Source organism: Phymastichus coffea, unplaced genomic scaffold (assembly GCF_024137745.1).
Source record: "Phymastichus coffea isolate CEN01 unplaced genomic scaffold, Cenicafe_Pcof_1.1 PCOF00199, whole genome shotgun sequence".
Lineage (NCBI taxonomy): Eukaryota > Metazoa > Arthropoda > Insecta > Hymenoptera > Eulophidae > Phymastichus > Phymastichus coffea.
In genome coordinates, this window is record NW_026707010.1 from 92,806 (window position 1) to 119,395 (window position 26,590).

Sequence of the window (26,590 nt, forward strand, 5' to 3'; positions counted from 1 at the left end):
CTTTATTCTAAGTAAACACAATCGAAATAATTAGTATATTTTCTTTTTAATATTTTAACGAAAAAATTTAAGAAAAATGTTTATCTGTATAAATTTTCTTTAAAAATGCACCAAATTTTGAGAATTTTTTAAATAATAAAGTTTTTTGGTGCTGTAAAATAATGTAAAATAATAAAATAATAATAATAAAATATTTCTTTTTTTGAGATAATCATTTTATACAATATTGAAAACTTTTTATTTATAACGACTTTTTACAAAACAAGACGTCGGACATCGGCCATCAGATGTTTATCATGGCGAGAAAAGATAGTCAAATGATATATTATGTACTAATAATGTTAGTACAGTATGATTCTATATTTTTTATGATACTCACATCCTGCGCAATCACCGAAACACCCAGATGTTAAACAACAATTTATTTTTTAACTTGATAATCTTAGTACTCGTCCGATGTTCGTTGTTCGACGTCTTATGTCTCTTTATTTAGAAAGCCTTCATTGCTTTATCAAAGTCATATTAGTCGCGTAGCTTTCGTATTCTGGAGCAGATGGCAGAAACTAATAAATTTTTTTAATTCACAGTTAAAAAAGAAAATAATTGGACATATGAGATACATTTAGTTTGATCGTGCATTAATTAATCTTGGGAAATTTAGTTTTTAATATTAATTAATAAACACCATTGATAAATGTTTTGTTAAAAAAAGTGTTCTTATCTAAAAAATTCAAATTTAAAAAATCGTCGATACAAACAAATTTTGCTTTTCCAGTGCCATCTATAACCATCTTTTTTCCCATTGTCCCTAACGCGCATGCGTCAGTATCGCTGCTAACAGAAAAAAGGAACAAGCCAAGCAATTTCGTCGGGACTCGGGACACGAGCAGAGATGAAAAGGTGGTAGCTAGAAGCACGTAGCTGGCTGTGTTAAAATACTTCTGGCTTTACACGTTCGAAGCGTTCGACATTCGCTCGTTACATATTTTATCCGTAATCATTAAGCGACGACGATTTATTAAGTGCCGAAAAGTTTTAATTCAAACGCACTTCATGTGGAATTGCTGTATAATTTCATCACGCAAAGTAAGTCTCCAAAAAGTTTAATAATGAAGGTTAATGTCCGTTGAAGAAATGGTGGACTTCTGTCGCCCGGCGCGCGCACAACGCACGCGTACGATGGTGATTTTAGTTCCACTCGACTCGATTTCAATGGCCGACGCTACTTTCATCTATCTTTTTCTCGGTAGAGTAAGATAATTGACCTTCATTGATTCGATTTCGTCGCTTTGCAGATAATTCAATTTTCTTCGTTCAGAGCGATAACCTCGTTAGTTTTTTTAGAATTAATAGTACATCGATTGTTTTGTTGCATGTGCCTGAATTATTTACTAGCTTTAGATGTCATATAATGGCCGGCTACACTGATAATTGTAGCCTAATCATTGTTTGGCACCAATTGTACGCCTATTTCCGACACTCCTTTTGCTCTAATGCTGAAATGGTACAGCAAATTGTTGAGTGATTGACATTTTTCTTTTGTTTAGTTAAACAATAAGTTTACAAAATGATGGAATCTGAGTCAAGAAGGAGAGGACCTCGGAGTCCAAGTGAAGAATCTGATGGATTGAGAAGACGATCCAAAAAGTATGACAGATCTCCATCACCGAGGAGACGATATAGAAGGTCTAGATCACGTTCAAGATCTAGTGAGAGAGAAATGATATCTAGGAGAAAAGAAAACTCCAAAGAAAGTGACTGGAAATCTACTATGCCCTCTAACAAAGCTTCCAATCCACCTAATACCAGTTATCCACCACCAGTGATTGCTCGATACAATGTTAGTTGGTAACTTTTGTGTATAGATATTTTTAAATGGAATTTTTGTCGTGTAACATAATTATTTCTTATAGCAAGCTCCTCCACCACCAAATACCAGTCAACCACCACCACCAATTCCATATGGCCAAGGCTATGGAAACTACAATTACAACTATAATGCAGCCTATCCGGAATACAATGCAGCCAATTATCAACCTCAAGCACCTACAGGCTACAGAAATGTAAGTTGAAGTTTTGTTCTAGAACGATTTTCAATTTCAATTCTTAACCAGGAAAATTGGAGTATCAACGCATGATCTTCTCTGCTTCAACTCTATCATAATGTTCCTGTTCATTATTGTTGGTAGTGTTTTACAATTAATAGGTCACACACAAAAAAAGAACATTTAAGTTTATTTTCAAAAAACAAAAGTTGCACAGCAAGTTTGGTATAGACATTGTTTAAGTGTTCAAGAGTGTAAGTATATACAGTCGTCAAAAATCCACTTCACTCTTTTTTTACATAGAAATATGATGAAATATCAGATAAGATAAATGAAATTGCATTGAATAAAAACAAGCAGCAAAAGGTAAGAAAAGCCAAGAAAGTCATATCGAAACCGAAAAAAAGAAAAGATTCTCGGGCTACTGTCGTTATTGTACTTTCTTGTATATATACTGGTGTAAGAGTAGGACAAGATTGAGCGAAGTATTTGCCATTAATTCGCAGGACTATCCGCCACCAGCAAACTGGCAAGGCAATATGCCCTATAGCACCCAACAACAAGCAGCAGCAGTTGCAGCTCAAGCGGCAGCGGCTGCTGCTGCCGCTGTGGCACCAACGCAACAACAAAGAGTCGTCGATCCAACAGTGGCTGCCGCACAGGCACTACTTGCTGCCACTGGTAGACCCGAGGAAGCCAAGAAAGAAGGTGCGTCGTTTATGAAGTTTTTCATTTTTTATCGTAGTAGCTGCTTTTTTTTTTCATGTATTATGAATTTTTTGTTCCCTGAGTATTTATTCTTTGGCTAGATTATGGATGTTATGTATTGACAGTTACAAGTAGTTAACTTGAATAGTTATTGCTAAGTCCTTATTTTTAAATACATTCAAAATAATTCATTTCCGATTGAAAAATTAAATGTATGAAAAAAAGTAGTAGCTGCTCTTTTCAAACCCGCATGCAGTAATGCTTATATAATTAATACATGCTCTATAACAAACAGCAATTGCAGCCGAGTTAAAGCAGCAGAAAGCCACGCTAGCAAAACAACGTGAAGAGTATCTGAAGAAGACGGTGAGGCTACAGAGGGAATTGGAAATTTTACGCAAGCAGTACGAGGAGATCGATAACGAGGGTGGAAGGGAAAACAATCGTATCATCAAGGAGAATCAAAAACTACAGGTTCGTTACCATTTTCAACATATTATCATTCATGCCAGAAAAAACATCGATATTTTTTAATACTTTTCAATGTTCGAAAATAATTTTAGTTCTTGAAAGGTTGCAATATAACTTATAATAGCTCGTTAAAAAATACATATATTGTTTGTGCGCAACTCGTGCTTACATACAATATGGTAGAACAGAGTCGCAAAAGGTAGACAGTTGGTTTATTCGAATTTTAAAAATACTTTTTTTTATTCGCATTTCCCGAGAGAAACATGTTCTAGTATCGAATATGATCTTGTTTCACAGGTCGAGATTCAAAATAAAATGAAATCCATACACAACGTAATCGACATGTTAACTGGAATAATCGGCGACAAAGTTACTGTTGATGATTTGAAAGTCAAGTACAAACCTGACGCAGTTAATCGATCAAAAAGTCCAAAAGAGGACGCTAAAAAGATTGCCGAATCACCACGCTCCGAAGATAAAGAAGATGAGAGACCAGCTTACAACTTCGTTCATTATGATCCGGAAATGCACTGGTGCAAAACTTGTGACATCTTTCCGAAAACTGCTAAAGAATATTTAAATCATCTTCATTGCAATGAGCATAAAGAAACTTGCTTGGTAAGTTGAATTCTCTTCATTACTAACAATCAATATATATAGTTGATTTTAATGTATCAGTAACGTTGAAAATTTTATTTTCATCGACTGCAAATGGGCTTTTTTTTTAAGTTGTTCGTATTATTATTATCATGTTTCTAAGATATTGAATCGATGCGAATAAATGGAACGTGATCCTCATTTCAAATAATCTATTTTATTTGTCTATCAGTAATTTTCGTGTTTCACGGCTTTATTTCTCCTTTCGAAACATTAGACCGTAAATGAATAATTGTTCAAAGAAGTAATGTATACGTATAAGTCACCACCTCTTCGTGTAGATTTTACAACAACAACGATTGGGTTAAATTGAACAAAATGTTCGTGAAATTAAAAGCAAAGCATGAACATTTACTAGATGACTTAGTGTCGACTGAAACTTTATTCAAGTTTCATTAATTTCATTTTTGAAGAAAGTTTTGTTAAATATGTAAAAGATAAATGTTTATTGCTTAACGTAATTGAAAGGAGCACAATATTACTATAAATTTATTTTCTGTTTCAGGAGCGTAAGATAGTCGATATGCCATGGCACGATGACAAGCACGGAGGACCGGAGAAGGAAGTGCCATTTTATCCAGGACTGCCGACGAAAAGAACACCAATTAAAGGTACGAACATACCAATGAATAATCATATTCTCTTAACTAATTATATAGAAACATTCCGTAGAGTTCGCACCGACACTGTCGCGTGTACCCGGTATGTATTGAAGACATTAAAAAATAAATATATGCCAGCGGAATTATTAGATCATTACCATGTACTTTTACACAAATACAGGTGCGATTTTTTACATTCTTCACTGTCCTTTGGGTGTTGAACGATTGTCGGACTTACATATGTTTGTTTATTTGTTTATTTACTTTCCCTAAATATAGCTGTACGAAAAGGCTTCAAAAAGTATTTATTGATACTTGCCAGAAGAGTATTAGAAGTGTTCGGTTAAGAGAAGTATAAAAGTGCGGAAACAAGTGAATATTCTTGGTACTCGTGAGTGATTCTCTTTTTATGTACAGTGCTTATTTAAAATTCCATTTTAAATTCGATTTGTGTTTAACATCGTAGTTGTGAAAAAAAAAAAAAAAAAATTGAAGTGATGAGTGCTTATCAAAGAAGATATAATAGACGCATGTGGCGTGTGTATACATTGCTAGCGATGCTTCAATTGTATCAGTGCTCCGATTTATGTATTACATAAAAATTAATACATATATTTTTATACTATTTTTTTATTTAAGTTTTCGAATATGAATAGCTATTTATTGCTTGTAAAAAAATATGTATACAATAAACCAAATAAAGAAGTATTTTTCCACGCCATCCCTGTAATTTTACGACCTTTTTTAAGGAACATTTCTCGCAGAGCATGGACGTCACCTATATATATTAATTATATTTTTCTAGCTCTATAAGTAAAATATCCACCGGCAATCTATCTTTTAACGAAAAAAAAATCATCCTTTGCTTTCAGTCTGTGATTATGCGCGAGATGAGCACAAGGTCATTGTCTACATGAAACTTGATAAATAACATTATGATTCATAAATGTAATAAATTTTCCTGTTAATTTGCTTAACCGTGGTCCTTTTATGATTTTTTCCGCAGGCTTGCAGTTCTTCAGCCCGGCTACCGCATGGTATTGCAGACTTTGCAACGCTTGGATCGGTGATCTTCATTGTGCCAGTCTGCACTTGAAGTCTCGTCGACATTCCGAGAACTACAGTGTAAATAGTTTTGCTATTTTTATCCAAAGAAAAAAACATATTTTTGTATAAAAGAATTATTTTATTGTAATTTTTTTACAAAAGGCGAACAACGTTTTTTAAATTGATGAATGATTGAAAAGTATTCTACTTTTCATTTTCTAATATTTTCTTTAATATTAAATATTAAATAACTATTCATTGCTATGACTTGTGAGTGCTTGTAACAATTTGCACGAATAAGTTTTAATAAAAACATATATTTAATATACATTATTATTTTTGTACAGCGATTTGTAGAACAAAATCCACACTGGGAAACGGATTGGATGGCTGACCGTGAAAAAGCTTTCTCTGATGAGAAGAATAAGCAAATTCAAATGGAGATCCAGAAACAAAAAGAGGAAGTTCCAGTAGCTAAGCCTAAAAAGTCGAAGAAGGCAAAGAAAAACAAGAAAAAATCAAAAAAACGCAAGACAAAAAGTAGCAACTCGGAATCGTCCAGTGACACCGACAGCAATGAATCTGACACGAACAACGGCAATGGGCCTTCGATGGTAGATGATCCATCCAAGAGTATTCGAGTAGCCATGAGGAATAAAGGAAAGAGCTCAAATCAGGTGGCGCATCATCATGAGGTAGACATGTATGAATACAAAGGTACGTACATTCCAAATGTTATCTATTAATACCGAACTTTCATTGACGTCAAAAATAAGCAAAATATTATATATCGAAAATTAATTTCATAGGATAAGTTTGTAATTACTTTAAGAGTATATTGTTATTGAAAAACTTTTAAGCTATTGAATAATTGAACAATGTGGATTTAGGAACTAAATTCATTTGTGAAATTAACGTGTGACAAAAATTTCAAATATTTACAGGCTCAGTTAACCTTCCATCAGATAACCATCATAACAAGCTGAAACCGAAACCGGAAGACAGCAAACTATCCGACAACACTGATGGAGAATTGCAAGCTTGGGGTCCAAAAGAACCATCAAAACCTTTCTGGATCAAAAAAGATGAAGAATCCAAAGTCGCTCCTCAACCAGTTCCTGTGGCACCGGTCAAACCACCCGAAGACATACCAAAGCCACATATGGGTTTTTGGACAAAACAACAAGTGCAACCAGTAAAGACCGATAAAGATAAGGATGACGAGAGGGATAGTAGCCGAAGTACCGATAAGTACAAAGACGACAGACGCGAATACGGTGGCAAATGGGATAAACGTGATGATGACTACAAGCGTAGCTACAGGGACGACCGCTATCGTGACGATCGTCGTCGTGGTGGACGCGATAGGTGAGAGAGAAGAAATATTGAGAGGGTGTGACATGAGCTTTTGTAATTTTTTCAATTTTGTTAACTAACTACACTCAAATAAAGATTTTATTTATTTCCAAACAAAACAGAGAATTCGATTTTTTCATTCTTTTTCATTTTGTTCTACTCGTTTGTCAAATCAAAGCTTGTCTCACTTTACTTTATTAAAACTAAACAAAAATCTCACTTTAACTTAAGATTAAAATTAATTTATTTCTTACATTAAGTATCGTCTTTATAAAGCTTTTTATTTAACCTTTCGCAGAGAATACTACGACAGTAGGAGTGGCAGGTATAGAGGTTCAGATTCACCTCGCCATAGTCGCGAATATAGTCCAAAGCGTGGCTTCGATAAATACGGCAACAAACGTCGTGGTGATGACGACTCGAACGACGAGAAAAAAAGTAACGACAAATCTAAGAAAGATTCAAGTAATTCCAACTCCAAGAAAGGGCAATCGCAAGTAATGAAAGGTAAGTTACCATTTATTGGGAGATTGCCGTTGTTCAAGAAGAAAGACGATCCAAAGCTGCCCGAAAAGGAAGTGGCACCATTGCCATATGCTCAAAGCAAATTTGAAGATACTCCTAAAGTGCCCAGTGATATCATTAATCCACCTGGTAAATGACAACATATATCGTTGCTATTTTAATTTATTTGTTATTTTTACGTAAAACTCATAATATTATTTAAATTTTTAGGTGTAGTACACGTGCCAAAGCTTGCCACACCAGTCGTTTTACCAACTACTCAACCAAAAGGTCAGATGAAAATCCTCGTAGCTCCACCACCACCAATCTTGAATGAAAAAAATGACAAGAACAAAAAAGATGATGAGAAGTCAAACGGCATGTCGACAGCTGAACCTGTTGATATGGAAATTGAAGATCAATCAGAAGATACTGTAATTGAGCAAAACGTCGATCCTATCAAGGAGGTAGTACCTAACACCGATTTAAGCAAACCACCACCAGTAATTCCAAATACCAGTCTACCTCCACCCGGATATCCACCAAAGGCAGATCCATTACCAACGTCATTTACACCGCAAGGTCCACCTCCACCGTTCGTCACTGGAGTTGCAAATACATTTTTACATCCTACTAATCAGGTAAATGTCGAATTGATTCTACATTTGCTTATGAGATATCAAATATAGTACTTTGAAACGATTTAATTTTATCCATAGCCACCACCGACGATGCAATCAATGCCGTACATGCATCAGATGCAAATACCCCCACCAAACATGTACAGTGCACCACCACCTACAATTCCAGTCACATCGGAAATGCCATCGGTCATGGCAACCGAAGAACCAGTCGCAGCTGTGGAAGGTGAGAAACGTGCTGATGGTGCTCCATTACCAGTAGACTTACAAGAAGCTCTCGACATAATTTTCCCTAAAGAAGAGACGCCAGAAGAAAAAGCTGCACGATTAGCTGCTGAACAAGCAGCTCGAGAGGCTCAAGAGACGTCGATAATGTACGGCTCGATGTACAGCATGTTGGGATGTGTTGGTTACGGCCCTGACTACATGGACCAACCACCACCGGAAATTACCCAACAAGAACCTGATGAATCTGCGGGACCTGACGACCTTAAGATGCTTGGTATTGACGAAGGTGATACCATCCTGTAAAGGAACGTCTACACGGTTTTCGTTTGTTTGCGAAGGGCGAAAGTACATTCCAGGGGAATTTGACTTTATTTAACCAATTTTTCTAATAATTAGAAATTGTTTAATAATTAATAATTAAACGAATAAGTAAGTAATTTGGTACAGTTTCAAGTCATGTCGAACTTTGCAAACGAACGAAAATTTTAACAGCGACGTCGTGCATTTGGAAGTGGTGAAAAAAAAACAAAGTTTATAGACTTTTTTAATATCATGGAAGAATTAGTGTTTACGTAAGAAATGCAGTGTATGTAGTTTGTAGTTTTTTTTGTGTTTCAGACGAAATTATCTTTGCTTTTAATTGCATTCTGCCTTAAATTTTCTCTCTCTATCTCTTCTCATTTGTACAGATGTTAGTTCGCGAGACGTTTTTCATGTCAATGTTCTTTATTGCACGTATCAGAATAGTATTTTTTAAAATTTAATTGATGCGGATGTAAAAGTTAAAATACAATTCATTTTGAGCTATAACGATAAGATAACAATGTCTGACACAAAGTGGACGTTTTTCGAATGGACCTATTATATGGGCGAAATTGTGGCTCTTATTGTTATTTTGTAATGAATCTTGTTCAGGATTGAAACACAAGATATAAATATATAAATACAGAAATAAGCGATACAACCATTTGGATAAGATTTTTTTTTAATTTTACCTTATTCTTAACCTGCTATAACAATCCTTTTCTTGTTTTGCATTGAAGTACATTATTGAAGCTTTGCAAAGTCTTTTAGCATTACAAATCGTATCATTAAAACAATTCTGAAAATGGAATGCTACTAAAATTCTAAAAAAAAGGAACAGAAAATATTACAAAATTATATGTTTGTATATACCTTCATTTGTACAGAACACTTGAATACTCTAAATACTTGTAATTACAAAAATCATATTTGAATAAAACACTCACTCCATTCTTAGGTTTTAGGCTAATAAACATGTATATAATTTCTTTTTTTGTCGCGCAAAATAATGTCTTTTAAATGCTATAACGCGCTGCATTTATTATAGGCGCATCACAATCAGTCGGTGTGGGAATAGAAAGAAAGGAATGGATTACAAGGAAATGCTGCTGTGTTGGAATCTATTTTGGTACCTACAAGTCTCCTATATGGCAAAGTGTTTTACAGAGGCCGCGCAGAAAACCATGTCAAAACTACATCGAGCACTTACAAACAATAAAATTGGCACTTTTACTATTCTTTTACCATCTTCCATTGCTTAAGTTTTCTTAATTCTAACTAACATTATCTGGTTTAAAGTTTAAAATAGTATATACAAGGTGGCCCATTTTAAGTGATCCACTCAGATATCTAGATTGGAGTGAGTTTTATCGAAAAAAGTTTCAGACAAAAGTTCCTCAACTTTGAGGGGGCCATGTTTCTATGACCTTGGATTTGACCTTGGAGGTCATGTTCAAGGTCATTTCAAGGTCAACTTTGTTTTTTTAAATAGGAACCCCCATTTTTGACCCCGGATTCGGAAAGAGCGGGAAATTTTACGTCCAAAACGGTATTTTTAAATTTTTTTTCATGGCCTAGAGAAGGTCGATTTAAGGTCAAATGTTTGAAAAACTGCCTAAAAGCGTTTTTTTAATTTTTAAGATATCGAAAAATGACCTCTACAAAATTTGTTCAGAATAGACTGGGCCACCCAATGCACCAAAAACCTTTGACCTTTAACCTCATTTTGAAGGTCATTTCAAGGTCGAAGTGTTTTTTGTAATGGAAATCCCTCTTTTTAACCCCGGATACGCACATAGCGCGAAATCCGACGTTTGGATAAGGTATTGTGTTGAGTTTCGCGCTATGTGCGAATCCGGGGTCAAAAAGAGGGGTTTCCATTACAAAAAACACTTCGACCTTGAAATGACCTTCAAAATGAGGTTAAAGGTCAAAGGTTTTTGGTGCATTGGGTGACCCACTCTATTCTGAACAAATTTTGTAGAGGTCATTTTTCGATATCTTAAAAATTAAAAAAACGCTTTTAGGCAGTTTTTCAAGCATTTGACCTTAAATCGACCTTCTCTAGGCCATGAAAAAAAATTTAAAAATACCGTTTTGGACGTAAAATTTCCCGCTCTTTCCGAATCCGGGGTCAAAAATGGGGGTTCCTATTTAAAAAAACAAAGTTGACCTTGAAATGACCTTGAACATGACCTCCAAGGTCAAATCCAAGGTCATAGAAACATGGCCCCTTCAAAGTTGAGTAACTTTTGTCTGAAACTTTTTTCGATAAAACTCACTCCAATCTAGATATCTGAGTGGATCACTTAAAATGGGCCACCCTGTATAATAATTTGGTATTTCGAGTACTAATTTATAGTTACTTGGTGTTAAGTATCTTCAGATTCCATATGTAGATATTGATTAAAGTAAAAATTAAACACATGAACGTAGTTTTTGAAATAACAGCAATGAGTGACAATAATTAACAGCAAAAAAAATATTTCGATTTTCAAGGTACACTAAAAGCAAAAGTGCCAATAATGTGTATTATATTAATGTGTATTATATTTTAAGTAAAAATTTCATTCAATTGAATGAACATAGACTTTCAAAAGAACAAGATCTACTCTAATCAACCAATGAAGCAATCATAATTAAAACGTTATTTCTTATGGCAAATATCAAGTTTTTGGTTCAATGAGTTCGAGTAGAAACTTCTCTAGTGTAAGTATTCTTCGTTAAGCACAACGTTCAAAGTGTCATTGTACAGTAATATATCAAAATTGAATGTTCTCAACCGAAAGTTTCGTCGTCGAAAGTACAAAAAAGAAACTAGTTCTTCGAAAAATTGTGTCTTTCATCTTATAATATGAGCTTGAGAACACTGATTAAATCTCATATACTTTCAGAAACATTGTAATTGCCAACAGACATACAAAAATGAAAAAAAGTTAGCATTTTTTCATCAACGTTCTCAAACTAAAAATGTTCTCACATAGTTCTAAATTTGAAGTGCAAGACCGGCACTGGAGATATTATCACCACCTCCAGCAGTCTGACTAGCTTCAGTGCAGACAAGAACAGGAGCAACGCATATATCAACGGGAATTCGACGACCACCAACATGGAATACTTCGTTCCAACAGGCTACTGGCTTGTCGACGTTCAATGGGATTCTCGTTCCTGATAATATGGATGTAGTGAAGCTGTCGTCCATTATTAACGTTGCTTTCTGGAGGTCGATCTGTAATTTTTAATTTCCGCATTATTTTTTTAGATTCTAAGATGAAGTAAATTATTGAGATCGACGAGTACTTTTTTAAAAATAAATTATGAATTTTGATAATGTTACTTGTATGAGTTTTATACGTGAAATTTTGCTAATATTTTTTAAATGACGAAATCTGTTGAATCTGGTTTTTTTTATTCGTAAATAAATCATTACAAAGTTATCTGTAAATAAATTGACTCCGCGTGTTGTATTCAGGTAGTTAATTTGAGATTTAATTGTTTGACATTAACATGAGAAGCACGATAACTGGGTGTCGCGTCGTCGTCTTTGTTAGATTACTGATACCGATAGATGATGAGAAATTAGTCGGCAGCTGTACAAAAACTCAGCTTACCTCACTGACACTACAGACATGTCGATGAGCAGTTAAAGATGCTTTGGCAGCAGCAGCCATGGTATTTTTCCAAATTGAATCTTTCACAGTCAATATAGCTTGATAAGCCAGAGTATGAACATGAATCCTAGTCAATGGTCTTGCTTTATTTATTCCATCACCTCTTGACCTAATCAATTTGAATAGTGCTCTCATCTGATCAAGAACAACAGCTACCCTTGGAGTTGAATCAGCTACTAATGAGATGTTTCCGTAGTACATAGAATTGTAGAGATTTGCTATTTCTTGTTCATTCATGCCTAAGCTGTCAGCATATGGGATGATAAGCTTATTCAATTCCATCACCAACTCTTCTCCTGCATAGGATGCTAATTCAAAATGTATTTTCATAGATTTCGGTTGTTTGATCATCTGTTCATGTACTTTTTGTAGTCTGGATGCTCTCTCGCCCTGCTTGAAAGGATAATTGTCCATCATCTGAAGTCCACTAATAATTAAAAGGTGTGGGTTGAATTCAGGAAGAATCTTTTCCAACTCTTCCAATCCACTGGCTTCTGGATTTAATTTGTCATTGTGTATAATGTATCTGCAAATTATATTCAGTAATAAACATATCCAACCCTGTTTTCACTTCTATTACTATAAATGAAAATCACCTATTTGCACGACCAGTAGTGTAAGGACCCCAAGTTTCTCCTCTCTTGTACTCTAGAACTAGGTGAATATCATCCCGCTTAGCTTTACCACCGACGACAGTTATAGCCTCAGGAATCATTTGTAACAACGAGTGAGTCATTCTTGCAGCCAAAACAACATCGCAACCTTCACGAACCAATCTCATAGCCATAAGGGCAGCATTGCCACCGATGGTTGTGTATGAGGACGGATATGAACGGGCCGCTGCCACAAGATTATCAAATAGGGTATCATTGGACATATAGCGTCTGCAATATTGGAAAGAATGAGCTGTTTGAATAAATAATTTTATAAATAATTGACTCATGAAATAAGGATTTGTACTTATGAAGAAACTCAAAACTGCAAAGTATTAAAAATATACTTACTCAGCAGCAGCTCCATGTCTGAAATAATAAGCAAAACTTTTCAGTAACTCTTCTTTATTATTAATTTCATTGTAGTGCTGTGGTTCTCCAATATCTTCATTGTATTCTAATAGGTTATTTGCTTCTATATATACATCAGTACAAATACCATATCCAATTGCAACTCTTGGCCTTGGGTGAATCACATGTTTTTTCTCCAAATTCTCTAATGCCTTAAGTACCGAATGTAATTTCTTTTGCAGTATATTATCTGAATTTCTAAAATAGAGGGCCAAAAGAACAGCCAATACTGCCAAGAATGTCCCCAATTTCAGTTTGCTGTAGCCCATTTTTGTACTTGATCTGTAAAATTTTTATAAACTTTATGCAGTTATATTGATTGCTAGAATGTATATCAAAGTATTTGCAACAAGTTATCTACTTTATTTTAATTGTTAGGAAAATTTATAATTGTTTGTTATTAATTGCTATAGTTTTCAACTTAAACATTAAAAATTTTTTAGATAAATGTTTTAATGGATAAATCATCGAAATTGGCTATCAAAGTTTGTTGACTAATTATTCATCAAACAAAATTGCAATTCACGCCAGACCTAAAATACTGTACTTTCTACGAACATATGTAGTGCCTTTTTCTTAACAAAGCAGTTGAATATCAGTTAAAGAAAAAATGTATATCCCACCTTTTCGTAGTGGGGTGCAAGCTTAGTAGTTTTCGGGCTTTCGGGGAGTAAGGAGAAAGGGAGGAGGAGGTTAAGCGGTCCGAGTTCCTACAGCGACACAAGACGACACACTAGAGCCACGAGCCGGACTCTGGCGTCACGACTCACGACCACAACGGTCGGCGAGTAACGACATGATGGCGCTATTGCTATAGCGGTGTGTTCGCGTATGTATTGTACGTAAGAGCAACAGCTGAGCAGGACAACGCAATGTCATCCGCGTGACGTATATAAGATAGCCTATCTGCTTCACTGGATCGCAAGTGTGTAGTTTTGCGTAGCTAATTTTTATTACTTTTCCAAGTCAAGTGTACTTTATTTTCTGTTTTTCAAGTTGACGCTGTATAACAGACAGGAGTTTGAGGTTAGGTAAGTTTTTTCTCGTACTTCTTTCTAGATATATTAACAAGTAGGTGTAGCATTGCTCATCAGTATGAGTGCCGTATATTTTTTTTGGAGAATAGAACTTTTCTTGCTCGGCTATATTTATAGAGAGTATTGATGTTCTGAATATGTCGTCGTGTAAATATAACCTCAAAAAACAAATGATGCATTTCCATAGATGAATTGATTGAGTAGTATTCATCTTTGGCATCTCTCGTCTCTCGCTGGTACATGTGTGTTATTTTCGATGTTTTTCTCTTGTTCGCGATGATAAAAGGAAATTGATCGTTAAAGGTTTTTCAAGTAGTAGGTCGGACTATATTCTGGACAGCAAAAAATAGCGACGTCGTCGCCGAAATTATTTATAATTATCACACACCACGCGTGAGAACATGTTTACATAACAGTGCATACAGGGGATGAGATATAGGGTCTCCATTTATTGTAGGCTTTACTTTTTCCTTATATGTTTTGAGTCAGAGTGCTCGTATTATTAAAATATTTACTGTACCAACTGACACACTTTTCCTTGTGTTTTTATCATTTCTCCGGGTATTTATAGTTGTATTTTATTTACAATTAGCGTAGAGGAATAAAAAATTAAGGATATCTTTGGATTTCTTCTCGAAGTTCTTTTTGACACGGATTGACTACTTTCACAGTAATTAAACAAGTATGATAGAGATTATTCATTTTTATCTACAGCCGTGTTATTATCTTTCTTCAATCTTTGAAAAATATAACGAAATACTTAGCGAACTATTTGAAATAAATCAAGCAAATAATTTTGATTTTTACGGTTCTCAAATAAGCGAGCAATAACACAATTAAAGTGTTATAATCCTCAATCTTGATAAAGCCATTCGAAGACTTCATGGCTTTCTCTTATGCGCCCCACATTGTGAAACCACAGAGATCTTGCGCCCTTGGGGCCTGATGGTCACCAGATGCTTACATGCGGTGTGTCGTCTCTCTCCGCTTGTCCTCCCTTTATAGGGCGTCTTCCGATGATAACCATACCGCCCGGATTTCCGCTTTCTCACCCTTGCACAACCGTGTTGTCGCGTGGCTCCGCTTTTTTCTTGGTATTTGCGAGGTTATATCGTTTTATAAAGTGTAATAGAGCTTCGAATATGACGGTTTTCGGGGGTAATTTACGAGATGAATGGAACTTGTGATGCGTATAGACGTGAAAACAGGTTTTTAGCACGCCGTATAGTATATATGTTCTGATATTTATCCATAAAAATAGTTTGTTTGAAGCAAATCAACTCTAAAATCTACGAATGTCTATTCCTATATATATATATATATATATAGGTAATTTAATATTATCGTTCAGAATAAATCACTAACTTGCACATCAACATTTTCCATCTCGCTGATCGCAGCCAATATAAGATCGAAACGAGTTTCTACCAATAAGAAAAAAGAGAAGAAGGAAATATCATCATCTTTATTAATCGTATCACCTCTCGTGCGTCACGGTTATAAGTACCTATACCTGAAAACCGATCTCGCCACTGAACCAACGCACATCACACGCATTTGTGCGCGACTTGCATAATGCCTCAGCAGCAGCATTCGTTCGAATTCCTCGCATGGTCGGAAAACTCTTAAAAGCGCAGACAAAGGGCGAACGTAGCATAATAATCTCACTGTAGGGAGCATCAGTTTCACTATACTCACGTTCTCTCTCTTTCAAAAATTTCACCTGCGTTAAAGAACCGAGAGGGATATATATAAGCATTCCATCTACCTGCGCCTTGATTCTTCTCTTTCTTTCTCAAGGGCGTCCCTTCTCCCACCCGACAGCAAGCAAGCAACGTATAAACTGGTGCCGCCCGAACGGCGCCAGCTTCTGAGTCTCTCGCGCGCGCGTCAGTTGCCGCTCAGAAGTGCTGCGGAGTGGGCAGCCGATTTTTCGAGAGATCCACTCGAGAAACTCTCCTCTTGATTTCTCAGAAGTATATTACGTTCGTCGTGTTACTGCTGCTGGCCTGTTATTCGAGTCTACTTTTTTTGTCCTTTTTGTTTTTATTCTTTTAAAAAAGTTTGTGTGTAATGTAATTTTCGTGTCTTACTGTATGGCAAACATTTGATGATTTAAAATTTTTTTAGTTATTCGACAAGTGTTAAGATAAAATACGTGTGGTACATTAATACCAAAGCGTGTCTTCGTTTTTTTTATCAGGCGAGCTATCAGATTACAAATAAAACTTTGACTACCAGAAAGAAGCTTATTTTGCAGCTATACACGGCATGAAATGAACGATCACGGAAACTTCAACAAAATTCTTATGCAAATACATGTAAATCCGTGCGTGTGTTTCTCGTATATGATTTTGTAACAGCAATCATGACAGCAATACGTAAAGGCATTTCAATACGCCCAATAAACAGCTTCGGAGTCGAGAACAAATCAAAGCCTCTCATTCTCTCTGTCTTTCTTAAGATTAGACGACGACGTTAGAGAGTGAGAGTGAGACAAAGAGAGGCGTAAAAAAAGCGCGCGCTCCGATTTTTCCGCGCGCGCTCTGTCGCAATCGCGATAAGCTTTTTGTCTGCTGTTTAATATTTCTTCTCTTAGAATCTCACGACGATGCGATGTATATATAAGCAAAAAAAATCAGAAACTATTAATTCGCCATCTTAGCATTCGTCCTCTTCGACTATTTTTAGAAAAGTATCACCCTGCGCGCGTGTGTTGAAGAAAGTTGTTGCCTTCTGTTCTCTGTCAATCACGAACTTATCAGTGTCTATTTTATTTGTTTGTTTCACTCAGTGAAGTCGTAGAACAGAACACTGGATCACGGGAGGCGATAACAACGAAAAATCGGCGCAATCATGGACGAGGAAAGATCCTCGAGATCAGGCCCTATGGCCTCGCTCAATAATTTGTTCTCGTTCACCAGTCCAGCTGTCAAGAAACTTTTAGGTAAATTTAAAACTTTATTTCTATTTGTATATTTGTATTCCACCAAGTTTTTCAGCAGACAATCCATTATTACCCTATATACACCTAATAAATTTTTTAATATTTATGAGATAAATCACAATAATTAATAATGACTTTGTTAAATTTTAATATGTAAATAAAAACATTCATTTCTAGGTTGGAAGCAAGGTGACGAAGATGAAAAGTGGGCTGAAAAAGCAGTAGAATCTTTGGTAAAAAAGCTAAAAAAGAAGAAAGGTGCTTTTGAGGAGCTTGAAAGAGCTGTTAGTAATCCAGGAACACCAAGTAAATGTATAACTATCCCCAGGAGTCTTGATGGAAGATTACAGGTATCACATCGCAAAGGTCTACCTCACGTGATCTACTGCAGAGTGTGGAGATGGCCAGATTTGCAATCCCATCACGAATTGAAACCTCTAGAAATGTGTCAATATCCATTTTCAGCCAAACAAAAAGAGGTGTGCATCAATCCATATCATTACAAACGTGTTGAGAGTCCAGTGCTGCCTCCTGTTCTTGTACCTAGACACTCAGAGTTTGCACCTGGCAGATTGCCAATGACTTTTCAGCAGCACAGTGAATCAGCTATGCCACAGAATATGTCATACTATTCTAATGACTTCAACACTGGTCTGGGAAACAGTCCAAGTAGTATGGATGGTAGTGGTAGTTCACCAGTTTCTTCGTATGGTTCAGTATCAAGCCCAATCAACACAGCAAATAATCATAGCCATAATCCTTATGGAGCCAATAATGGCCTTTCTGAAACTCCACCACCTGCTTATTCTCCATCAGAAGATGGCTCTCAGTATGGACAATCGCCGTCACCTAATTCTATGATGGCTATGGATATCAGTAACAATCAGGATGTTGCTCCAGTGCCTTATCAGGAACCAAGATATTGGGCTTCCATTGCCTACTATGAACTTAATTGTCGGGTAGGCGAAGTATTTCACTGTCAGTCACCTTCGGTCATAGTTGATGGTTTTACCGATCCTCGTAATAATTCTGCCAGATTTTGCTTGGGACAGTTATCTAACGTTAATCGTAATTCCACGATCGAGAACACGAGAAGACATATTGGGAAAGGAGTGCAACTGCATTATGTTGGAGGTGCTCTGTTTGCTGAGTGTAACTCTGATTCGGCAATTTTTGTACAGTCTAGGAATTGTAATCATCAACGCGGTTTTCACTTGAGTACTGTTATCAAGATACCACCTACTTGCTCGCTCAAAATCTTCGACAATCAACTATTTGCTGATCTTTTAGCACAAAGTGTGTGTCATGGTTTTGAAGCCGTCTACGAACTTACAAAGATGTGCACAATTAGGTAAATTGTAATTTTGCAATGATTAATCAATTGACAGTGAGAAATTTTTAATGTAAATGAATCTGTTGCAGAATGTCTTTTGTAAAAGGATGGGGAGCTGAGTATCACCGCCAAGATGTAACTTCAACACCATGCTGGATTGAAATGCACTTAAATGGACCTCTACAATGGCTAGATAATGTTCTTACTCGTATGGGTACGCCGCACAACGCCATCAGCTCGGTTTCGTAAAAAAAACATACCGTATACTTACCGAGAAACTTTTGTATACGATGAAAAAGGATAATCAAGATGCCATATTTACGTAGAACGATGTATAGCTTTTAATTGATGCATATACTTTTTTACAGTGCAATATTTGATAAAATGAGCTTAAAATGTACTGATTTTAAAAAGACTTGGAATTTTTAAAACACGTAAGATTACTTATGTTGTGCTTAACGCTAGGATTAACATTTATTTGGATGCGTTTTGTTGCCGTACAAACAAAATAAAATTTGTAGTTGTTCTTTGAACATTTCACGCCGGTAAATACTCTCAAATTAAAATTTAGTTGTTGTACAGTTGATTAGTGAATTATAAAGTAATTACGTTTTTTTAGCGAAAGTTTAGAAGTCATTATGAAATGTTATTGAGAAATCTTTAAAGATTTGATTGTTATTTGTGATATCAATTTGATTATATAAAAAATGTACTTGCAATATATTGTAGTCTTCTAATTGACAATTATTTTACAGTGACTTCTTCTGTTAGAACGTAAGTTTAACAGCGTATAAGAGGCAATCAGTTTAAAATAGTACGTACACGTATATAAATTATTTTACTTATGTACAGAATAAACGTCAATGGTCTCGTGCCTTGAATAGAATAATAACATATCGATAATAATTTTAAGCGGACGTTCGATATATTTTTACAGATATACGAATATCTATACATTGAAAATTTCGAAAAAGAATTAAAAAAATATTAATTATGGACTTTGTTATAATTATATTTGTAAGAGATTTTTTTTTTCATTGAGAAATAAATATATATTATATGTATATACAAAAACATCAAAGATTTTTACTTTCGGTAAGTTCCAGTCCTTAAGATTTAAGAATCCTACATTTTATTGTTTCAAGAACAAGATTAAAATTCTTTTTTTAAATAAAAAGTAATCAACCATTTCATAGTCACTTTAGCAAAGTACCTTAATCATCTTATTTGAATAGAATATTTTCATGTTTTACATTGCATCGTACATTTCATTATAATAATTTTGTTATATTATAATCATTTTTTTTCATAATAATCTTAAATCGCATCTGGAATTCTGAATACAATGTCTATCTATCTATAAAGTGTATAATTTTATTTACATATAATTTATATTTAAAAATATAATACACTACATTTCATCTTCATTCTTTCCCGACAACCATGCAAAACCGCAAACTTCAAAAATTCCTAATGACGGTCATAATTCCAATGTTTAAATGACCGAATGAATGAGCAACCCAAACCTATATACATTGTATCATGCTTGCAGCGAGGTTTCTTGCTGCAGACGATCGCATGTTGAAAAATGTATGTAAATAGTTGAAGTTTATTTAGTTTAGTTTCATCGTAGCGATACATTATGACGGCCCTCTTCTGTGCAAGGAGGATCTTTTCCATACGAACTAATCTCTTAAAAACTCCACGTCGAAGTGATAGCGGTTTTTACGTTCTGTAAGTTCATTATTTTGAGGTTAAATCAATTTCACTTTTATTACAAAGCTATTTTATAATGTTAATTAAAACAATGTAATTTCTCATCATCTCAAATGTTGATGACAATTTTCATAATTTTTGTAGAAAACGATAAAAATGTTAAATTTTTCATTTTCAACTTAGTAACCATTTTTTGGACATATTTTTTTGTAGTGTATAAGGATATAAATGATCATACCTTCACACAATCATAATAGATTTTTCTTCTATATAATTAATTTTCAAACTAATTAAAGATAGATACTGCTACATATTTCTATTATTATGCTTAGAGGCATTATTGTCAAACATCTTAAATTCTATTTTCAAAGCTTACAAGTTTCTTATAAATTGTTTTTTCATTTTATTTAGCTTACCTGAAATTGGTGAAGATTTACCAGAAAAAAATCCTTTACTGAAAGAAGAAACTTTACTTCCTGAATTCAATAAAGTAACAATTGAAAAATGTATAGCAGCTGTAGGGAAGCAAAGTATTGAATTTGAACAAGGATTGAAGTCCATAGAAAAGGAATGTGCAGGTAAGGATTGCACGAATGATTTCAATTAATTAATTTTTTAGTTAAACATAAAATATAATTTGCTGTCTTATATTTTTTAGAACCAGAAAATATCAACATATTTAGTGATGTGTTGGAGCCAATCGAAAAGTTTGAAATGCCTCTACAAACTACTTGGGGTGTTTCAAAGATTTTATATTTTGGAAATCAATCACTCATGCCAACACAAAACTATCTGCACATTCAAAAAAGGGCATGGTTAGCAATTTGTCAAAAGTATAACAGTAAACCAATTTATCAAGCATGTAAGAAACATAATGAAAAAGGTGACCAGAACTGGACAGAAGAACAAAAGCGTATTTTGACAAAATTTTTACTGGAGGGTAAATTAAATGGACTAGATTTGAAAAGTAAAGATTATTACTTTTTTCAAGAATGCCTTAAAAGAATTAACAGAAGAAGCGACGAGTTCCGACAGAAAGTTCAATATGCAACGAAGCTGGTCAAACAAAAAATCACAGATGCCAACAAAATGAAAGGTTTTCCAGATGAATTTTTAAAACTTGTTGCTGTTGACCCAACACAATATGAAGTTGGGCCCTGGATAATTACACTTAATCCTCAAATTTTCCAAACATTTATGGGTAAATTAGTAAAATGTATGATAATTATACATTATATTGAACAATACTTTTCTTGGTCTTACAGAATATTGTCCAGATTCTGCATCAAGGTGGAATCTCTGGAGGGCAAAAGTTTTAAGGTGCTCAGGTTATGGAGATCATATGTTGGAAACTAGTTCCCTTGTAAGTGGAATAACTAATGACAGACATGAAATGGCAAAATACTTGGGGTTCAAAAGTTTTGCTGACATGAGTATGTCAACTAAAATGGCTGGAAGCTTGGAAACAGTTTACGAATTTCTGGATACTCTCTTACAATCAGGTACGTTTAATAACTTATGTCACAGGAAAGTACATGAATGAATAAAATTAATAAACTGATTATTAAACAGCGTTTCCACGACAAGAAGAAGAAATCAACGAGCTCACAGCCTTTGCCAAAGAACGTGGTTTCGACGGCCACATGGAACAATGGGACGTACCATACTGGATCAGAAAGCAAAAACGATCGTTATACAAGTAAGACCATATCCTTGTATTTAGTATATTTTTCAAAATAAATATAAATTTAATTTAAATACAAATTTTCAGCTACGACGACGAAATCTTAAAAGAATACTTTCCTTTACCAAAAGTTATGGAAGGTTTGTTTAACTTACTAAAGAATTTATTTAATGTGGAGATAGTTGAGCGGCAAAAGGTGGATGTGTGGCATAAGGATGTACGTTTTTTTGACGTTTACGATCTCGACATATCCTCTACTGAGCCTAGAGGTAGTTTTTATTTTGATCCATACGCACGTGGCGAAGAAAAGCTTTCAGTCAATAGGCATTCAGGTTGGGTGCTACTTATCAGAAATAAAAGTGAAATCAGTGGTAATATACCTCTCACGTCGATTGTGTTCAATTTCCAACCGCCTAAGGATGGCAAACCGTCGATGCTCACTTTCAACGCTGTGCAGGCATTGTTTGGAAATGTAAGAAGATTATTTTTTACTTTATAATTAAGAACCATGATTTATTATTTTGTAATTTATTGCAGTTTGGTCATATGCTGCAGCAGATTTTGACAACGACAAAATCGTCAGAAACTGCGGGACTTTCGAATGTCGAATGGGACGCATATGGCACAAGTAAAAATGTATTGGCTCATTGGGCTTATGAACCTGACGTGTTAAAACAAATTAGTTGTCACCGTGAAACGGGTGAATCCCTCGATGATGACACTATACAAAATTTACGTCAATCGCGTACTCATATGTCTGGATATAATTTGTGCAAGGAATTGTACCTTTCTAAATTCGATCTTGATTTGCATGTGATGTGAGTTGATTTTGAAATAAGTAGTTTTTGATATATTTTATAAGTATTACTGATATTCGAAATAAAATCACAGAATGCGGCCATGGGAATGGATCATGAAGAGGTGTTGGAAGAGACATTTTGTTTTCCCCGAAGATAAAAAAGATTCTCATGTATGTTCATGGGATGGGATATTTGTTGACAATATGGGTGCTGCGTATTACAGGTTTGTGTCCTAAATTATAAATTGAAATTAACCAAAGTACATAACTAATATCTAAAATTTCAATTTTAGTGAACTGTGGTCGCGAATGCTTGCCGCGGACGTATACAGTGCTTTTCAAGAAGCACCAGTTGGCGATGAAGAACATCAACGGAAAATTGCCAAGCGTTATAAAGAAACATTTTTATCGTTGGGTGGTAGCGTACATTCGAGCGAAGTTTTCAGACGATTTCGTGGCAGAGATCCAAGCTTAAAAGCTCTTCTGAAAAGCCTCAACCTTAACTAAATTATCATGAAGGGAATTCGTTGAACCTAAATAATCGGAAATTGTGATAGACAGAGAGTAGTATTTTTTGTTGTTGATGGTATGGACATTTTATTGGGATTCGACGGACGGAAGTTAATTTTTTAGTACGAGTAAAACTGTATGATAATATTGATTGTCTTACACGAGAAAATCTGTTGTAAAGGATTGAGATTTTTTTGCGACTAGAAGCTTTGACAATGATACTGTTGTATGCTTCATGTTAAATCACCAATTTAATTTATGTAAGAATACACATTGTAAATATAAAACGTATCGATACTGTAATTATTGTATTTTTTCATTGGTTTACCAAAATTTCTTGAGTAACAATCATTTCCATCACATTAGAAGCAATTTTTTACTTTAATAATCACGAAAATTATATACCTATTTATTATAAACTTCATTAGACGTTAAGATAAATTTGTTTCTTTCATTTAAAAACTTACAAAATTTATTTACAAATTCATAAAATCTACTTCAAGCAAATAATTTCGAGATTAATGATTTTAAATGTTTTTAATGATAAATTTTTACAAAACTTCCAGCTTTTGTTTCCACCATGACGATGAACAAAATCGATAACAGTTTAGTACGCTTTACAATTAATAATTAATAATTTTATGACAATGATTACACCAATTATTGCAACGTTTTTGCGAGCCTTCGCAGAACATGAGAAAAATATGAAAATACTATAAGATTCTGTATTTACAAAATTTCATCACAGATAAAGGTATTAGTGAAGGGTGAAATGCAGTACGAATAATTATTACATATAATAAAAATCTGTCAATCTGTCAATAATCCTAATACAAGTACGTTATTTTCAAGCTAACGCACAAGCAATTATAATGATAAAGAGTATAATAATGATGAGCCAGTAAGGCCATACTCTGTCTTTCCGACTAACTGTTCGGACTTCGCGACTTCCCTCAATCAGACGTTGATCCGTTCTATCCATATGGTCCGCTAGATCATCAATTATTTCTAAAATACAAAAAGCAAATCATCATTAGGTAAAAAGTTAATAAATATGTCAATATAAATATATAATTTTTTAAGAAATCATAGAGGAAGTATTTTACCATTATGATAATCCACTTCTGTATGTATAGTTTGTGCAATCTGCTTTTGCCTCGAAATTATTTTAGAAAGTTGCTCCAAGCCTTCTTCTTGCTCTGAAATTACATTAATACACATTAAAACTTTGCTAGCAAATATAAAAAATATAATTCTAACTTACGCTGAAGCAAATGCTGTTTTTGAGCTTTCAAGTCAGAAACACTAGGTCGATCACCAATGTCAATAAGAGGTTCCTCATTGTCGTCAATACCCCAATTGGTGGTTCCACCATCTGCAAAGGCAGAAGTTGATGGATTGCCGAATAATCTTGATCTTGACTGTGCTAATTCGTTCATTTTTGAATCCATAAGTTTTTGAATTTGAATTTCTCGGCTCATAAGTTGTTCTATTTGTCTATTTCTCCTTTCTGCTTCTTCTGTTGTACTATTAAGGATTTGGATGTAAGGAAAGTATGTGAATATATTAATTTTTTAATTAATTTTATTAATTAAATGTAATGGTTTATCAATAAATCAATAATCAAGGAAATGGTTGTAATTAATTTCTGTCTTTCATGAATATAAGAATATTGCAATTTCAGAATATTGTAATAATATAAATCAATCTATGAAATTCATTTGATGAAACTTGATAAATAATTGACATTGAAGAATGTAAATTATCATGACTCATTTTACTTCTTATGTCATATGTATTCTTTTTCAACCTAATATTGAATTTTAAAGCTGTGAATAACATCACAGATCACATCTAGTTTTACAATTAAAATCTTTAAAAACATACAATTTTAAGGATACATAATTCGCTGTCTAAAAGCTTCATTAACTTTTCCTTTTAGTTTTCTTATTTGACTACTATACTGGTTTAATCTTATACGAATTTGTGCAGAGAGACTGGCATAAGTCTGAGACACTCTTGATTCTTTATTCCTCAGAGTCAGCTGCTCCATAATCTCCCTGAACAAGTTATCGCAGGCCTCATATTCGTTGAGCCTATATGTGAAAGCAAAAAAATACTATCCACAATCAAAGCAAAAAGTAAATAATCTCATTGTGAGTACACTACCATGGATCATTGCCATCAATGTAAACAAGAGTCATCTTCGTTATGCTTCAAAAACTGCTAACTCGATTAAACTGGTAAAATCAATGCTGATATAAATGAATCTTGTCGAGAAAAAAACTTCAGTTAATTGAAATCGACGTACCTTCTTATTAAATGTTATATTTCTTATGTGCTCTTTCGTGTGACTAAAAATTCAACCACGCTGTTGATTCATACACGCCGTTTAGATCTAAAACGTCTTTCTTTTTGTTTCTTTCTTTCGTAGTTAGATGAGAGCAGTGCTGTCAAAGCGCAAACGCTTGCGTTGACGCACTATTTTGTTAGCTCATCACATGTTCTCGAGAGGAAAAGTGAATTATGGAGCACTAAGTTTCATTATGGACTAAATACGTTTTATATTAGAAGCTAAAATAAGTAGTATGCTCCGAAATCACAAGGTTTCACGATTATGATGCCTGATGTGTATATATTTTTTTATACACGTACTTGTACTTATTCATGTGAAGAAATAATCCAAATCAAGAATGATGTCACAAGTGGTTATGACTCGTAAGTTTATGTGGATAAATTTTTGACGATTAGATGGAGCATTTGTGACATTAATCAACGTTAGGTTAAGAGCGATTTTGGCAACTTATCCCCACGCAATTTTATAATTAGCCAGAAAAAATCCATTTGATGTCATCGATGCTCCATCGTTGAGAATAATTGGAATTTGAACTTCGCGGGTTGCGAATTAATGTCCGGGCAATACTGTAAAATAATACTTTTGTAAAATCACTAGTATGAGAATATTGGACACGAAACGGACCTATTCTGAGAGCAGTGAAATCGCTAGCAGCTAGTAAGTTTTATAGTTATTAGCTAGTATTTTTATAAAAAAAGCTAAGATTTCGGTTATCGTTAAATTACTAGTCTCAGAGAAGTAATTTTACAAGATGAATTGTAAATTTACTAGAATTTATAATTTTACTAGTATGAGACTAGTAAAAGTACTACACTCAGAGTTAGACATCAGTTCCAATTTTACTATTAGATACTTATTATACAAATGTATTTTTTTACAGTGTGTGTGTGTGTGTGTGTATGTGCATGCGT

The 26,590-nt window shown here is 34.4% G+C and overlaps 5 protein-coding genes across 13 annotated transcripts; 3 read left to right on the forward strand and 2 right to left on the reverse strand.

Moving 5' to 3' along the window:
• The first annotated feature begins 854 nt into the window (after window positions 1-854).
• On the forward strand, window positions 855-9,202 carry LOC131673806 (zinc finger matrin-type protein CG9776-like). 6 transcript variants are annotated; one of them, XM_058952107.1, is made up of 14 exons: window positions 855-1,086; window positions 1,548-1,840; window positions 1,914-2,063; window positions 2,552-2,753; window positions 3,049-3,227; window positions 3,522-3,842; window positions 4,387-4,492; window positions 5,490-5,608; window positions 5,878-6,247; window positions 6,475-6,898; window positions 7,185-7,540; window positions 7,622-8,031; window positions 8,110-8,257; window positions 8,330-9,202. In XM_058952107.1, the coding sequence occupies exons 2-14, from the start codon at window positions 1,568-1,570 to the stop codon at window positions 8,560-8,562; spliced, it is 3,291 nt and encodes a 1,096-aa protein (XP_058808090.1). In that variant the 5' UTR covers window positions 855-1,086; window positions 1,548-1,567; the 3' UTR covers window positions 8,563-9,202. The 6 variants fall into 6 exon arrangements, with proteins under 6 accessions (XP_058808090.1, XP_058808085.1, XP_058808089.1 ...); XM_058952102.1 differs by having other exon boundaries at window positions 8,110-9,202; XM_058952106.1 differs by having other exon boundaries at window positions 3,058-3,227; window positions 8,110-9,202.
• Window positions 9,203-10,619: 1,417 nt separating this feature from the next.
• LOC131673808 (ADP-dependent glucokinase-like) lies at window positions 10,620-14,040 on the reverse strand. Its single transcript, XM_058952108.1, has 5 exons — window positions 13,921-14,040; window positions 13,238-13,579; window positions 12,830-13,117; window positions 12,174-12,759; window positions 10,620-11,791 (listed from the first exon to the last, which is right to left on the reverse strand). The coding sequence occupies exons 2-5, from the start codon at window positions 13,564-13,566 to the stop codon at window positions 11,549-11,551; spliced, it is 1,446 nt and encodes a 481-aa protein (XP_058808091.1). The 5' UTR covers window positions 13,567-13,579; window positions 13,921-14,040; the 3' UTR covers window positions 10,620-11,548.
• Window positions 14,041-14,123: 83 nt separating this feature from the next.
• On the forward strand, window positions 14,124-19,657 carry LOC131673809 (protein mothers against dpp-like). 4 transcript variants are annotated; one of them, XM_058952110.1, is made up of 5 exons: window positions 14,124-14,222; window positions 14,294-14,328; window positions 17,129-17,281; window positions 17,459-18,632; window positions 18,704-19,657. In XM_058952110.1, the coding sequence occupies exons 3-5, from the start codon at window positions 17,191-17,193 to the stop codon at window positions 18,861-18,863; spliced, it is 1,425 nt and encodes a 474-aa protein (XP_058808093.1). In that variant the 5' UTR covers window positions 14,124-14,222; window positions 14,294-14,328; window positions 17,129-17,190; the 3' UTR covers window positions 18,864-19,657. The 4 variants fall into 4 exon arrangements, with proteins under 4 accessions (XP_058808093.1, XP_058808095.1, XP_058808092.1 ...); XM_058952112.1 differs by having other exon boundaries at window positions 14,171-14,323; XM_058952109.1 differs by lacking the exons at window positions 14,124-14,222; window positions 14,294-14,328 and adding an exon at window positions 16,213-16,663.
• Window positions 19,658-20,176: 519 nt separating this feature from the next.
• Window positions 20,177-23,746, forward strand: LOC131673810 (uncharacterized). Its single transcript, XM_058952113.1, has 9 exons — window positions 20,177-20,348; window positions 20,742-20,908; window positions 20,989-21,531; window positions 21,596-21,832; window positions 21,903-22,029; window positions 22,102-22,486; window positions 22,552-22,832; window positions 22,906-23,037; window positions 23,107-23,746. The coding sequence occupies exons 1-9, from the start codon at window positions 20,257-20,259 to the stop codon at window positions 23,318-23,320; spliced, it is 2,178 nt and encodes a 725-aa protein (XP_058808096.1). The 5' UTR covers window positions 20,177-20,256; the 3' UTR covers window positions 23,321-23,746.
• A 99-nt stretch (window positions 23,747-23,845) lies between these two features.
• LOC131673811 (syntaxin-8-like) lies at window positions 23,846-26,098 on the reverse strand. The gene is made up of 6 exons (XM_058952114.1): window positions 25,635-26,098; window positions 25,493-25,563; window positions 25,225-25,419; window positions 24,588-24,850; window positions 24,430-24,522; window positions 23,846-24,331 (listed from the first exon to the last, which is right to left on the reverse strand). The coding sequence occupies exons 2-6, from the start codon at window positions 25,525-25,527 to the stop codon at window positions 24,171-24,173; spliced, it is 747 nt and encodes a 248-aa protein (XP_058808097.1). The 5' UTR covers window positions 25,528-25,563; window positions 25,635-26,098; the 3' UTR covers window positions 23,846-24,170.
• Between the last annotated feature and the right edge of the window lie 492 nt (window positions 26,099-26,590).

What these genes read in the sequence shown, in the direction of transcription:
- LOC131673808 (XM_058952108.1), bottom strand. Translation starts at nt 13,566, where the DNA reads ATGGGCTACAGCAAACTGAAATTGGGGACATTCTTGGCAGTATTGGCT. An exon ending in AGACATGGAGCTGCTGCTGA is followed by an intron (nt 13,118 to 13,237) that starts GTAAGTATATTT and finishes CCAATATTGCAG; the next exon opens with ACGCTATATGTCCAATGATA. An exon ending in ATGTCTGTAGTGTCAGTGAG is followed by an intron (nt 11,792 to 12,173) that starts GTAAGCTGAGTT and finishes TAAAAATTACAG; the next exon opens with ATCGACCTCCAGAAAGCAAC.
- LOC131673811 (XM_058952114.1), bottom strand. Translation starts at nt 25,527, where the DNA reads ATGACTCTTGTTTACATTGATGGCAATGATCCATG. An exon ending in AAAACAGCATTTGCTTCAGC is followed by an intron (nt 24,523 to 24,587) that starts GTAAGTTAGAAT and finishes ATGTAATTTCAG; the next exon opens with AGCAAGAAGAAGGCTTGGAG. An exon ending in AGAAGTGGATTATCATAATG is followed by an intron (nt 24,332 to 24,429) that starts GTAAAATACTTC and finishes TTTGTATTTTAG; the next exon opens with AAATAATTGATGATCTAGCG.
- LOC131673809 (XM_058952110.1), top strand. Translation starts at nt 17,191, where the DNA reads ATGGACGAGGAAAGATCCTCGAGATCAGGCCCTATGGCCTCGCTCAAT. An exon ending in AGCTGTCAAGAAACTTTTAG is followed by an intron (nt 17,282 to 17,458) that starts GTAAATTTAAAA and finishes ATTCATTTCTAG; the next exon opens with GTTGGAAGCAAGGTGACGAA. An exon ending in ACAAAGATGTGCACAATTAG is followed by an intron (nt 18,633 to 18,703) that starts GTAAATTGTAAT and finishes AATCTGTTGCAG; the next exon opens with AATGTCTTTTGTAAAAGGAT.
- LOC131673810 (XM_058952113.1), top strand. Translation starts at nt 20,257, where the DNA reads ATGACGGCCCTCTTCTGTGCAAGGAGGATCTTTTCCATACGAACTAAT. An exon ending in GGATACTCTCTTACAATCAG is followed by an intron (nt 21,833 to 21,902) that starts GTACGTTTAATA and finishes ATTATTAAACAG; the next exon opens with CGTTTCCACGACAAGAAGAA. An exon ending in GATCTTGATTTGCATGTGAT is followed by an intron (nt 22,833 to 22,905) that starts GTGAGTTGATTT and finishes ATAAAATCACAG; the next exon opens with AATGCGGCCATGGGAATGGA.
- LOC131673806 (XM_058952102.1), top strand. Translation starts at nt 1,568, where the DNA reads ATGATGGAATCTGAGTCAAGAAGGAGAGGACCTCGGAGTCCAAGTGAA. An exon ending in CAGTGATTGCTCGATACAAT is followed by an intron (nt 1,841 to 1,913) that starts GTTAGTTGGTAA and finishes TATTTCTTATAG; the next exon opens with CAAGCTCCTCCACCACCAAA. An exon ending in AGGAGAATCAAAAACTACAG is followed by an intron (nt 3,228 to 3,521) that starts GTTCGTTACCAT and finishes CTTGTTTCACAG; the next exon opens with GTCGAGATTCAAAATAAAAT.